The sequence below is a fragment of the Heptranchias perlo genome, chromosome 1, assembly GCF_035084215.1.
Source record: "Heptranchias perlo isolate sHepPer1 chromosome 1, sHepPer1.hap1, whole genome shotgun sequence".
In the NCBI taxonomy this organism is placed as follows: Eukaryota; Metazoa; Chordata; class Chondrichthyes; order Hexanchiformes; family Hexanchidae; genus Heptranchias; species Heptranchias perlo.
Genome location: NC_090325.1, coordinates 35,369,650 through 35,382,441, shown reverse-complemented (window position 1 = coordinate 35,382,441; position 12,792 = coordinate 35,369,650). Strand labels below are relative to the sequence as shown.

The 12,792-nt window shown below is 39.9% G+C and overlaps 1 protein-coding gene across 1 annotated transcript in view; it reads left to right on the top strand.

The window, feature by feature from the left end:
- mbd2 (methyl-CpG binding domain protein 2) overlaps positions 1-12,792 on the top strand; it is a 126,973-nt gene that overhangs the window by 91,592 nt on the left and 22,589 nt on the right. The window contains exons 4-6 of the mRNA XM_067983635.1: positions 133-223; positions 2,753-2,930; positions 11,170-11,298. Coding sequence (XP_067839736.1) covers positions 133-223; positions 2,753-2,930; positions 11,170-11,298 — 398 coding nt within the window. The remainder of the gene's footprint in view (positions 1-132; positions 224-2,752; positions 2,931-11,169; positions 11,299-12,792) is intronic.

Below are 12,792 nucleotides of genomic sequence, written 5' to 3'. Positions count from 1 at the left end.
TCATCTAATTGGCATATTCTCCCCATACTGATTTCACGTTTGCCATCTGTTTCTTGTGTTTCCCTGGTAGAGGAGGAGAAAGCTCTGTTTAATTTAAAGCATTTTAATTGTGCTTTTTTTTTCTCTAAACAGCTGTTTTGGGAGAAACGACTGCAAGGTGTGAGTGCCTGTGACATAGCCGAACAGATTATTAAATCAATGGAACTCCCCAAAGGATTGCAAGGTATGTTCCGCTGATGTGGCAATCAAATAATGGGTAAAGCAACGCAAGTAAACAGTTTGACCCAGGATTGTCTATTATTTGACGCAGCTAGCAAGTTACGATGGATTTGGACAAGAAATGGCTTGTCCACAAGTCCCACTATTTCAGGCACACTTGTTAACTCTGTTGAGCTAGATAACACTGCATACAGGTTCACTTCCCCGCATAGTTTCTGATCTTGGCCACACTATCAGATTTTTAATGGATTGTTATCAACCTTTACAAACTCTTGGCTGCTGTCAATATTAAACATTCCCAATTGTGTCCAATGCAGATCTGGTCTTAAAACTGTGATATGTCAATACACCTGCAAATGCCTATAAATCTTGATTTGAGACATCAATAAGTTGAATTCTTTAAATTCTAAACAAATTTCTATGGGAATTCTACTTGGGCACTGGATTTGTAAAACTAAACTGTGGTGGAAGCTTTCTATTTTCTACTTAGTTGATCACTAAATTGCTTCTGAAGGTAGTTAACCGAAGGCATGTTTCTATAGATGCAGACAGCCTGGCTGAGCTAAGAAAGTGAGTGCTGGTAAGCAGCAAGACTTAGAGACATCACAGTCATAACCGATCCTGTTCTTGCTGCTGTCTCCATTCACAAGACCAATGCAAGTGAGACCAGTGAGCCCATTCTGTCAAAAGCAAAACACTGCGGATGCTGGAATTCTGAAGTAAAAACAGAAAATGCTGGAAAAGCTCAGCAAGTCAGGCAGCATCTGTGGACAAAGAAACAGAGTTAATGTTTCAGGTCGAAGACCTTTCGTCAGAAATGGAAGATGTTAGAGTTGAAGTTTTTAAGCAAGTATTGCTGGAGTATTGTGTCCAGTTCTGGGCACCACACTTTAGGAAGGATGTGAAGGCCTTAGAGAGGGTGCAGAGGAGATTTACTAGAATGATTCCAGGATGAGGGACTTAAATTACATGGATAGACTGGAGAAGCTGGGATTGTTCTCTTTGGAACAGAGAAGGTTGAGAGGAGATTTGATAGCGGTGTTCAAAATCATGAAGAGTCTAGACAGAGTAGATAGAGAGAAACTGTTCCCATTGGCAGAAGGGTCAAGAACCAGAGGGCATAGATTTAAGGTGATTGGCAAAAGAACCAAAGGTGATATGATGAAAAACTTTTTTACACAGCAAGTGGTTAGGATCTGAAATGCACTGCCCGAGGAAGTGGTGGAGGCAGATTCAATCATGGCCTTCAAAAGGGAACTGGATAAGTATTTGAAACGAAAAAATGTGTAGGCTACAGGAATAGGGAGGGGCAGTAGGACCAGTTGGATTGCTCTTGCATAGAACCGGTATGGACTCGGTGGGCCAAATGGCCTCCTTCCATGCTATAACCTTTTATGAAGTGCAGAGTAAGGGAAAGGCGGGGGGAGGGGAGGAAAGAGCAAAAGAGAAGGTCTCTGATAGGGTGGAGGGCACGAGTGATTAAATGACAAAAGGGATGATGATGCAAAGCAAGGAAAGTGGTAATAGGACGGGTTAAGAAACAAAAGATTGATCAGTAGCAGAACCATTGCAGCACTCGCTGACCGAAAAAATGGAAGCAGTGGTTATGATACGAAGTTATTGAAAACAATGTTGAGTCTGGAAGATTGTAAAGTGCCTAAACAAAAGATGAGATGCTGTTCCTCAAGCTTATGTTGAGCTTTATTGGAACAGCGTAAGAGGCCGAGGACAGAGAGGTCAGAGTAGGAGAGAGAAGGGGAATTAAAATGGCAAGCAACAGGCAGGTCAGGGTCACGCTTGCCGTCAGTGTGGAGGTATTCAGAAAAGCGTTCACCCAGTCTACGTTTGGTCTCCCCAAAGTAGAGGAGACCGCATTGTGTGCAGCGAATACAGTATACTAAATTGAAAGAAGTACAAGTAAATTGCTGTTTCACCTGGAAGATGAATGGTTTGGGGCCATTTTATCTTGTCCATTCAGGAGATTTTACAGTCACCCCCTCGCCCCAGCCCCACACAACTCATGAGTGCGCCCTATTAACTATTTTATATTTATATATAATGGGGTGCTTTTTTAAATATATAATTAAAAGCAGTGAGTGCACCTATAGGTGGTGATTTGAGCATGTTACATGACAAGACCAATTAAACGAGAAATCGGAAAGCCACCCTTTGTACCAGGTGGGACAAATAATATTCAAAGCTTAGTTTAAAAAAAAATGATCACCAAAAAAATAGACAAATAGGACGAAGGTACAAACAAGATGAAGGATACTTGTGACCAGCCTTTCCCTCTTTTCCCCCGCCTCCGCCTCGCTTGCCCCCTCTCACTGCCCTCCCCCTTTTCCCTCCCAGCACTGGTCCTTGTTACTGCATTACTGGAATCATCTTGCAAGAAAACAATCAGGATTGTATTAATGTCAAATACTAATGTGTACATTAAAGCAATTTGATTGTTATAAAATCTAAGTTACTGGGGGAAATGACTGGCATATTAAATGCAAACATTAATATCTGTCTTTTCTTTTTAAAAAAGGTGTTGGTCCTGGTAACACAAATGAGGCACTATTGTCTGCAATAGCAAGTGCTTTGCATACCAGTTCTGGTCCCGTTATAGGACAACTGTCTGCAGCTGTGGAGAAGAACCCAGCAGTTTGGCTCAATGCTTACCAACCAATGTGTACAGCATTTGTCGTCACAGATAAGGATATCAGGTGGGGGTCAAAAACTTCAAACATTTTTAAAACAGCAAGAAAGGTACATTTTTAACATGTGCCATTTCAGTTTGACAGTTTCACCAGGTAAGACTATAAATAAAATGTAGTCACTGAAACTTTAAATTTAAAGGGGAACAAAGTCCCTAATAATGCTGACTTTTACTTCGAGCCAATTTTCTCCCTCACCACCTCCCCTTTTTGGAAAACAGTGACTGATCTTGAGATATGGTTCAACAGACACCACTGGCCTTCTGATACCTCATATATCTGGCTATTTTTACATATAAGCCTGCACATTAGATATTGCTAGGTTGTTCAATAGTTAAGGATATCACAGCCAACCAATCTTTCCTCTTCAGATTTTCCGTTTTTATATAAGTAAATGTGGTTACAGTTGGTATTAGAATGCAGCTGACAAAGTAGCCCTTCAACTCCTTGATTGTATTATCTTGATTGATATAAGCTGACCACATCTAAAAGTTCTAATAGTATATATACTACCTGTAAGGCTGTGCTAAAGGAGTCACAGTATTCCACCTAAAGTACTGAGCACCTCCTAGTGTACTATGATGGTAACATATTTCCGGAATATGCCTTCTATTTGAGCACTATCACAGCAGTATTTACTTTACTTTTCCTTGACAATGGCATTTGCTTGGAGTATATTTTTTCAACGGTAGAGTATAATAATGAAGAGAAATTAAATATTCATGTAGCAGCACAACATCAAGCTCCCCCAGGACACTAATAAAGAACTTGAAGCATTTATGCTACTATGTTTCTCTGCAGTAACTAACTGTGTCATCTATGTGAATTTAAGACTTTTTGGCTGTTATGTGATGACCTGGTACTTTCAGAGGGTGGCCTGCTTTCTGATTAGCTCTCTAGAATATGTCTGAAAATAATTAGGAAGTAGACTTAACTTCAGTGCAGCCCCACATCTTTGCCAATATCAAGTAACAAATGACAAAAAAAAATCAGCTCTTATTAACACGCATAGGGAGTTAAATTCAGCCGCACCCACTTTTGGGCGCCTCCCCCACCGGCGCAGCGTTATTCCCCTGCACACAAATGATGAGATCCAAGGAACCCCAGATATTGGGCCTCGGACCTCATCATGAAGATGGCTCTGCGGGCAGAGGTGGGTCCTCCAAGTTTAGGCCGCTGCTAGCACCGTCCTGTCATTGGAGGCACCGTGTTTGCTTCCAGGGACGTAGAACACCACCACATCCCTTATTCTGGAGGTAAACCACTACCAGCAGCAAACTGTGGTGTTATTGCCATCACATACCTTGCCTCAGCATAAGGACAGGAGGGTGACCAAAAATGTTGCAATCCAAACACAGCCTTTAGTTGATTTCTCATGATGTTTGAGCAGCTGCCCATGAATAGTAGCTCTGGTGTGTCTTTTGTCTCCGAATCTGTTACATAGAAATTACAACACAGAAACACACCATTTAGCCCAACTAGTCCGTATTGTTATTTACCCTCCACATGAGCAATAGTCCTAATCCCATGTGGCTGCCCTGTTCCCAAACACCCTTTGTGCCCTTTACCTTTAACCACCTAACTAACCTATTCTTAAATGTTGGCATGGTTTCTGCTTGTCGCTAACTCTGCTAGTGCATTTCACAGCTTCACAAACCTCTCTGTCCTAAATCTCTCACATCTGATCTTGTATCTATGACCCTCGCCCCTCGTTCTAGATCTCTCAACCACTGGAAACAGTCTGTTTTACTTTAAAATGCATGATGGGCATTCAAGTGAGAGAAAGTTAATCTAATGAATCTTAAGAACTCCAACATTACAGAACAATAAAGCCATTATAAACAAAATACTTTGGTAGTAATTAAATGATTAATTCCAAATTAAAGTCTTATCGATAACAAGCTACTTTCGTATATGTAGTGTAAGCTTTTCTATAACAATCCTTGGTTAAAGTGCATATATGTGTGGGGAATTCTGTTAGTTTTGCTACTGTTTCATGTTTCTTTCATAAGGAATGGGGAAAAAGCCTGTAGTATTCATTTCTGTTTTTGAAGCTTAATCCAATACAGCTGTGTCCACACGAGGACCATTTGGGAAAACTGAAGAAAAAACATGTGAAAAAGGACTTGAGGCTTAAAAATGAATTATGCACTTCAATTTTTGACAACACATTCAAAGCTGACTCATGAACCTGTTATTTATCATGACACACATCAGCACTGTGTCAGTTCGCAAGGTTATACATAAGGGTTTTTTATGCTGCAAGTCATCTGATTTTAAGTAAATTGACGTATGCATTTTTAAATCCATGAAAATCATACTGCTATCGTCCCTCTCCATCCCCATGTACTTATTATTATGGCGATTACAAGATTGTAGTGCAACATCTTACTTTTTTTTCCTGCTTGTTTTGCCACTTTTGTGGTAGAAAACCACAGCATTAGTTTAAATGCGCTGGCTATTTTTGAAAATAACATCAATTGCTGAAAATACATCACTTAGAAATGCATGAGTACTGTAAAAAGAGTAGTGTGTTTCAGTACTAAAATGGTGCATTAATAGAACTGTATCTATAGATTACACAGACTGCTGTCCAGTTTTGTCACTGGCTGAAGAGCTGCTTTGGACAATATATTAAGTACCTGATGCAAAAAAATAAAACTGAGATTACTAGTGGAAGAAGGAGAAGGTTGGAGAATGGGGAGAGAACGGAGGAATTCAAAATCAGTATTGTCACTCGCAGTTCTCAGTATCTGAGCAATTCTTAAAGGTCAATAAATCATATTTTTCTTGGTACTAAAATTTTAAAAAAGACCCACCAGCCAATCTTCCTATTTTGTGTGGTTGAGACAGGGAGGCGGCGACAAGACGTTTCCTATTATGATGCCTTTTAACATTTCAAAACACTAATCATTTTATGTAAGTTTCTAAACGTCTCACTGAACAAAGCGTAGTGTTCTCAGTTTTATTTTTTGCAAGGTGTTCACCAACGACAAAGCTTTTTGCTGCTGTTTCATCATTCCTTCTAGAAACTTGCAGCTGCACAACCTTCTACAGTTAGGGAGTGCAAGTTCTGCAGCCATTGAGCTTCTACAATGCACCATGAAGGTCAGTCAGAAAGTGCCATGACTCAAACTTGAGCTGTATCACTGCCCAACTTACTTCCCCCCCACCCTCTTTCTGATACCCCGATGTGGTCTGGCCTACGTGTAACTCCAGTCTCTCACTACGTGGTTGACTCATAATGCCTTGAGGGCAACCAGGGATGGGTAATAAATACTGCCTTGTCACTGTCACCCACATCCCAAGAAATGATTTTTCTCCCCCCTCCATTCCTTCCTCCACTCTCCTGCTTCCCTACTCGCTCTTCCCATTTCCCCACTCTTTCTTCCCCCAGCTGTAGGTCAGGAACTCCTGAAGTTGGGTTTAAACACATTGTTAAAGTAGAGTTGATGGAGCTTTTAGTCTGCATGTAACAAAACTGTATGTCTCCTGGGGTTGCTTGATGTTGACACTGGGAATGTAAGAAGTACCCTCTCATTGAGCAGAAAATACACAAAATTTGTTGAAAGCTGTGATGTTATTGGACATCTGATTTAGAAGTTATAAACTTACTATAAGTGATGCTGGTAGTTTTAAATCTTGCTGTCATTGTGGTAATTGCACAGACTAATTATGCTTTTAAATCTTATAAAAAGTATATAAGAGGCTATGCACTTCCACATAGATGAAAATGCAGACCTATTGAGTGTTTAAATTGTGCATTTAATTAAACAAAGCTGTATACAACACCTATTGCATGACTTCATTCAGTTTTGCTTTTTTCATGAGACATTAACTAATTGACGTAGCAGGTTAGTCTATTAATAATCTGCTTCTGCAGATTAGTAGGATATGCATTTGCATCCAAGATTTCTCCCCAAAGTGTTCTGTTCCCTGCTGAGCTGTAAGAGGGAAACTCTGATGAGAAGCATGGCATTTACCCCACAAAGGAATGTAAAAGTCAAAGCAAGAGCTATCTTCAGCTGACCTTGAGTGCCTCACCGTGGCTGTTTCTTGGTTGATACTGATAGATATTTGGGAGCATGTCATCTGCTTGCACTCTTGGCCCTTCAGAGAAATGTAAAGAGGCTAGAAAAATAACTAAATTGGAGAATACTGCCTTGTTTTTTTTTGTGTAAGTGTTTCCGATAGATGCATTTATTCATAACAAATGTTTTTAAGTCTGAAAGAATCTAATTCGGATTTTAGATATCAAACACACAGATCTGGATCAGAAGTTTGGATTTATTCAATAATATAAATATCCATTGTTTAATTGCAACAAGAGTGAGATCATTAAAAAAAATAATTGAAGTATTATTTCAGATTCTGAATATTGCTGGCATCAGCATAATTGTGTTAGAAATGTTATCGATGTATTTGCTAGTAGGAATATTCATTATAGTATAAGAAAATTACTATTTTATCCTATAATGTGCAATTGTTTCTACACTATCTGTTAAACTGGTAGATGGCACTTGCATTTTAAGCACTATAGATTTAATGAAATTGGAAAAACAGAGCTATAGCCAAGGTTTCAACTCAAGTGGCCATGGTTCTTCAGAGGGAAATTGCTGTTTTTTGCAAGCATTATACACTTATTTTTTCATCTGCATTTGTAATCTATGCCTTAAGCATTGGGCTACAAACTATAGCCTAAGGGTAATTCCGATGTCTCTTTTATGCACCAATCCATAATTCTCATGCAACATCTTGAAATATGATAATTTGCAGCTTTCTCTTAAAGCAGCTTAAGTGGCTTGAGTTTTCACTGAATGCACATACATCTGTGCTTAAGCATATTATAATGTTGTATCATTTTTTTGGCTACCCATTATCAACCTTCTCAACTGTGATATTTAAAAAAAAAATACAGTGAGGTACGTAAAGTATGAACAGAAAAGTTCAATCAGCCCATCATGTCTGCTCATTTTTGTGGACCATTTACAGTTACACAGCCAAACATTTCCCCCATCTTTAAAAGGAATAAAAAATCTGGAGTGAATACTTTTCTATTCAAAATTCTCCCTTATTTTGTAGAAGAAAACGAGTGCTGGGAAAATGGGAAACCACGCACTTATTTGGAAATGTTGATTTCCCAGCCAATAAGATGGGATCGGGCGACTCCAAGATGGCTCTTGAGTCATAGTCCCAGCTGTTTCTACTGAATCACGTTTGGACATTGGAGACGCTATGGAGGATGATCCATTAGAGATTGAGACCCAACTCGAGGGGCTCCATACTGGCAAGAAAATTGGCAACAATCAAAATTTCTCTTGAAGCAAATCTTTTCTCCTTTTTAAAAAAATATACGGCAATATTTCAATTTAAAGACTGCCACTACAGTTCTTCCCTTTAATTCCTCAGCATTAATGACCGGTAAAGTTTAGGAGATAATATGCTGAAATTTCTCCTGATGCTTAAACGTAATCGAGGTGTAAAGCCTGGGATATTGGTTATTGAGCCCTGGGAGGTGACACTTCAAGAGAATATTTCCACTGTCCCTGAAGAACTGGAATTGTGATATTCTTTTATGTTTTAATTATATATTAAAACTTATTGTTATACTGTACTGTTCTTTTCTTACCTATGTTTTAATCTGGCTTCATTTCAAAGAAGTTAACTGACATAGCATTAACTGCTTTGATGGTAGTCTATTCTATATCTTTGCCAGTGTAGTGGGACAATTAATTTTTTTATCGTTTTTGAATTGATGAATTATCTGGTCTGCAAATAACCTGGTTAAGTCGTCATTATCTAAGCATTTTGTCATTTTAAAGACCTGGATTGATCCTCCTCCCACCTCATGTTATTTTTCTCCAAAATGAGGTTTGGTTTTGTCAGTATATCCTGAAAATTGAAGTTTTAAGTCCTCAAATTATCTGTCACTTTGCTCTGACCTCTCTTCGGTTCATCAATGTCCTTTTCATAATTAAGAATCCCAAAATTGCGCACTGTATCTCCTCGCTTATCAGTGATCCTCAGTGTGGCGGGGATCACGTGCTCTCTGGTGCCCGCGCCCTCCGGCGCCGGCCCGCGCTCTCCACAACAACAACAACTTGCATTTATATACGCCTTTAACGTAGTAAAACGTCCCAAGGCGCTTCACAGGAGCACTATCAAACAAGATTTGACACCGAGCCACGTAAGGAGATATTAGGACAGGTGACCGAAAGCTTGGCCAAAGAGGTAGGTTTTGAGGAGGGGGGTGGGGGGAGGGAATTTCAGAGCTTAAGGCCTAGGTAGCTGAAGGCATGGCCACCAGTGGTGGGATGAAGGAAGTGGGGGATACACAAGAAAGCAGAGTTGAAGGAACACCGAATACTTGGAGCGTATAGGGCTGGAGGAGGTTAGAGATAGGGAGGGGTGAGACCATGGAAGGATTCGAAAACCAGGATGAGAGTTTTAAAATTGAGGCGTTGTCAGACAGTATACATCAATGAGCACAGCGGTGATGATTGAATGGGACTTAGTGCAGTTTGATAACACCGAGGCAGTAGAGGTGTTGAGAGAAGTGGTGGTGAGGTAGAGCTGGATGTTGTCAGCATACATGTGCAACCTGACGCCGTGTTTTCGGATGATGTCGCCGAGGGGCAGCATGAGAAGTAGTAGTGAGCTAAGGATAGATCCTTGGAGTACTCCAGAGGCAATGGTTGGTGGGAAAAGGTGCCATTTCAGGAGATTCTCTGGCTACGACTGGATAGGTAAGAGTCGAACCACGCACCAGACAACGGAGGAGAGATGTTGGAGAAGAATGACGTCGTCAGCTGTGTCAAAGGCTGCAGACAGGTCGAGAAACATGAGAAGGCATGGTGCCATTTGGTCACAGTTATTTAGGATTTCATTTGTGACTTTAATTAGGGCCATTTCGGTGCTGTGGCACGTGCAGAAACCTGATTGGAGAGGTTCAAACATGGGAGTTGTGGATAAGATGGACATGGATTTGGGAGGCAACTACAAGTTCAAGGACATTGGAGAGGGGGCAGTAGTTGCAAGGACATGTTTGAGGAATAGGGAGATTGCGGCAGATTTAAAGGGGAGGGGAACAGTACCAGAGGAGGGTGAAGTGTTTACAATATCAACTAGCACGGTGGCCAGGGAGTGAAGTTGGATGGTCAGCAGCTTAGTGGGAATATTGTCAAGGGAGCAGGTAGTGGGTCTTGTGGACAAGGTGAGCATAAGGGAAGATAGGAGAGAAACTAGAGAAAAACGTGGGTTCAGGGCTAAGGCAAGGGGGAACCTTGGAGGAAGTTTTTCTTGGTGATCAAAGGAAAGAAGGAATGTGGCAGAGGCAACAAAATGGCAACTAAATGGATGGCCTCAATCTTAGAGACAAAGTCATCCATGAGTTTGTTGCACTTGTTGGAGGTGAAGGTGGAGAGTTCAAGGGAGAAGGGTTTAAGGCGACAGTTGGTAGTGGGGAAAAGCAGCAGGGGGTTATCTTTGCATTCCAGCATGCTCCTGGAATAGTGAGCAGTTTTCTCTGGGCAGGTATGTTCTACTTTATGCACCAGTGATTGCCTACTAACATTCAGACTAGTCCAGATGTCCAAAAATTGTGTGATGGGAAGGGAATATCAAATATTTCTGTGTGCCAATGATCTATTATGTATCCTGCCTGCAGATCTTCCTGTGTGTTCTGTGCTGTGTGCAGGAATTTTGCTGTGCAGTGGTCTGAGTACAAGATTAATGACACCAAATATGGTATTAGTGATGAGTTATTGAGGGTTGAAATAACCGCCTCCGTATTGTTTGTAAATTGTAAAATCAGCAGAGCGCTTATCAGATGCCTACAGAGCTCCATTGCCACTACCCTCAGAACATTGGAAGTGAGGAATCTTTTTTAACTTGTAATTGACACTATTATACACAGTCTGGAAACTGACTATTTGCTCAGTGGCTGCAATCATATAATTTTTTTATCATCCTGAGCCAATCTTGAAGTACCATAAAAGCCATTGTGTAGGTTGAACTTTCATGCAGCTCTTACAACCTATGAATTTTAGGAGTGCAACCTCAATTTTACTAGCTTACCAGATGTAAAAATCAATGCACTGATTTTTTTTTCCCATTTCATTTTAGATGCAACTTCTAAGACATGCACGTGCCAGAATTGATTCTTCTGCTGCTAAGTAGTCTCTGACAGTTAAATGTAAAATAGTAAACCATCTCTAAAACAAATGTAAAATTGTATTCTATGCTGCAGGAAACAGGAAGAAAGAGTACAGCAAGTGCGGAAGAAACTGGAGGAAGCTCTAATGGCAGATGAGTTAGCACGAGCAGAGGAAGCCACAGAAGAAAGACGTGTAGAACGAGAGCAATATGATGCACAGGGGTGAGACTTTCATTGCAACTTGGGATAATACAATTGAGTGGAGTGGAGAGGGTCCACCTGACATTTATCTGAGGATCATCGCCTGTCCAGACCAAAAAAAAATAATCAGTTGGTTTGGGCAGCTTGGCTATCTCGCCAAGTCCATGGGATCAAATGCCTCTGGAATGATCTGCAGGCATGTTAGTAACTTTAAAGAGGGAGCATGATCATCATTAAGAAAAATTAAATGGGTACACAGTTATCATTAATATTTTTTGTTATCCTGTCTGTTTTCATTGATTTTTAAAATGAAACATGCCATTGGGGGCTTGAAGAAGGAATATATTTTTTGAGAAGTATTGTGTTTTCTTTTAAACCTTTGCCAGCTGAGTTCATAGGCATTCTGCACGTTGCATGGGTTTTTTACACATTTTTAAATGACTAAAAGAAAAGGATAGCTCAAGGTAGGATTGATTAAAACTGAAGAGGGAAAACGGTTGCTATGGCAAATTGGCAGCTGTAGTTTTCTCCCTGAGCTATTTCACCTTTGGTGCCTTCAAAGCTATATTTAAGCTACAGCCTTGAGAATAAATGTGGCATATTACTTCAGGTAGTTTTCCCCAATGATGTCATCAGCCATATAGCATTTAAATAAGAATATTCAGCCATAAAACACACACGGAAGAAAGTTCATTTTAAACTTTTTTGTGTGATGCTCTAATTTGTCAAAATTCAGCAGTACTGTTAAATTTTTACATTTGCTTGAAGATTAATCATTAGTCTGTCATGATAATGAGCTGGTTTGTAATTATAAAGGTCAATATTTTTTTGCATTATGGTTTCAAAATGCAATGAGATTTCTGCCATTAATCTCATGCCTCTGTTTTAATAATCCAGTGGTGAAGATATTCAATAAATAGTCTGTATTTTATGGTTAGGTATATTTTTAGATTCAATTTTAATGTTTACAAAGTGGAAGATAATTTTTATATGTTAATAGCAGAGGAAAAAGAAGCCAAAACTTATGACATTTAACAAAAATGCATAAAAGTTTAATTTTTAAAAAATGTGTAAACCACAACCTATTAGGTTGAAATACTAGTGTGGTGGTCTGTACAATGTATAAAACTATTGCCGTCCACTATGACATAAAAGCTACAAAATTTCCCCCACCTTATAGAAAAAAATGTAAATTAAAATTAAATAAATTTAAGGTAATAGTTTTCCTGCAGGTGGAGAGACCCTGGTTAAGCTCCCCCTCCTCTTAAGCTGCTCTGATGATGTCAGTCATAGGGAGCATCCTGGAAGGGTGTAATCTCAATTTGACCGGAGCTGCTCAGAGCCATTCAGTCTCGGGGAGACCAAACTACAGGCAGGGAATTGCCTCATTTTCCCATCCATGCACTATCTGCATTTGAGCTATTTTAGGACTCATCCATTTCCTTTAATTGATGTCACTCTAGTGACTTGCAGAGTCTTTCCCACTTTTTCTCTCTGCCCATTCTTTTTCTCTCT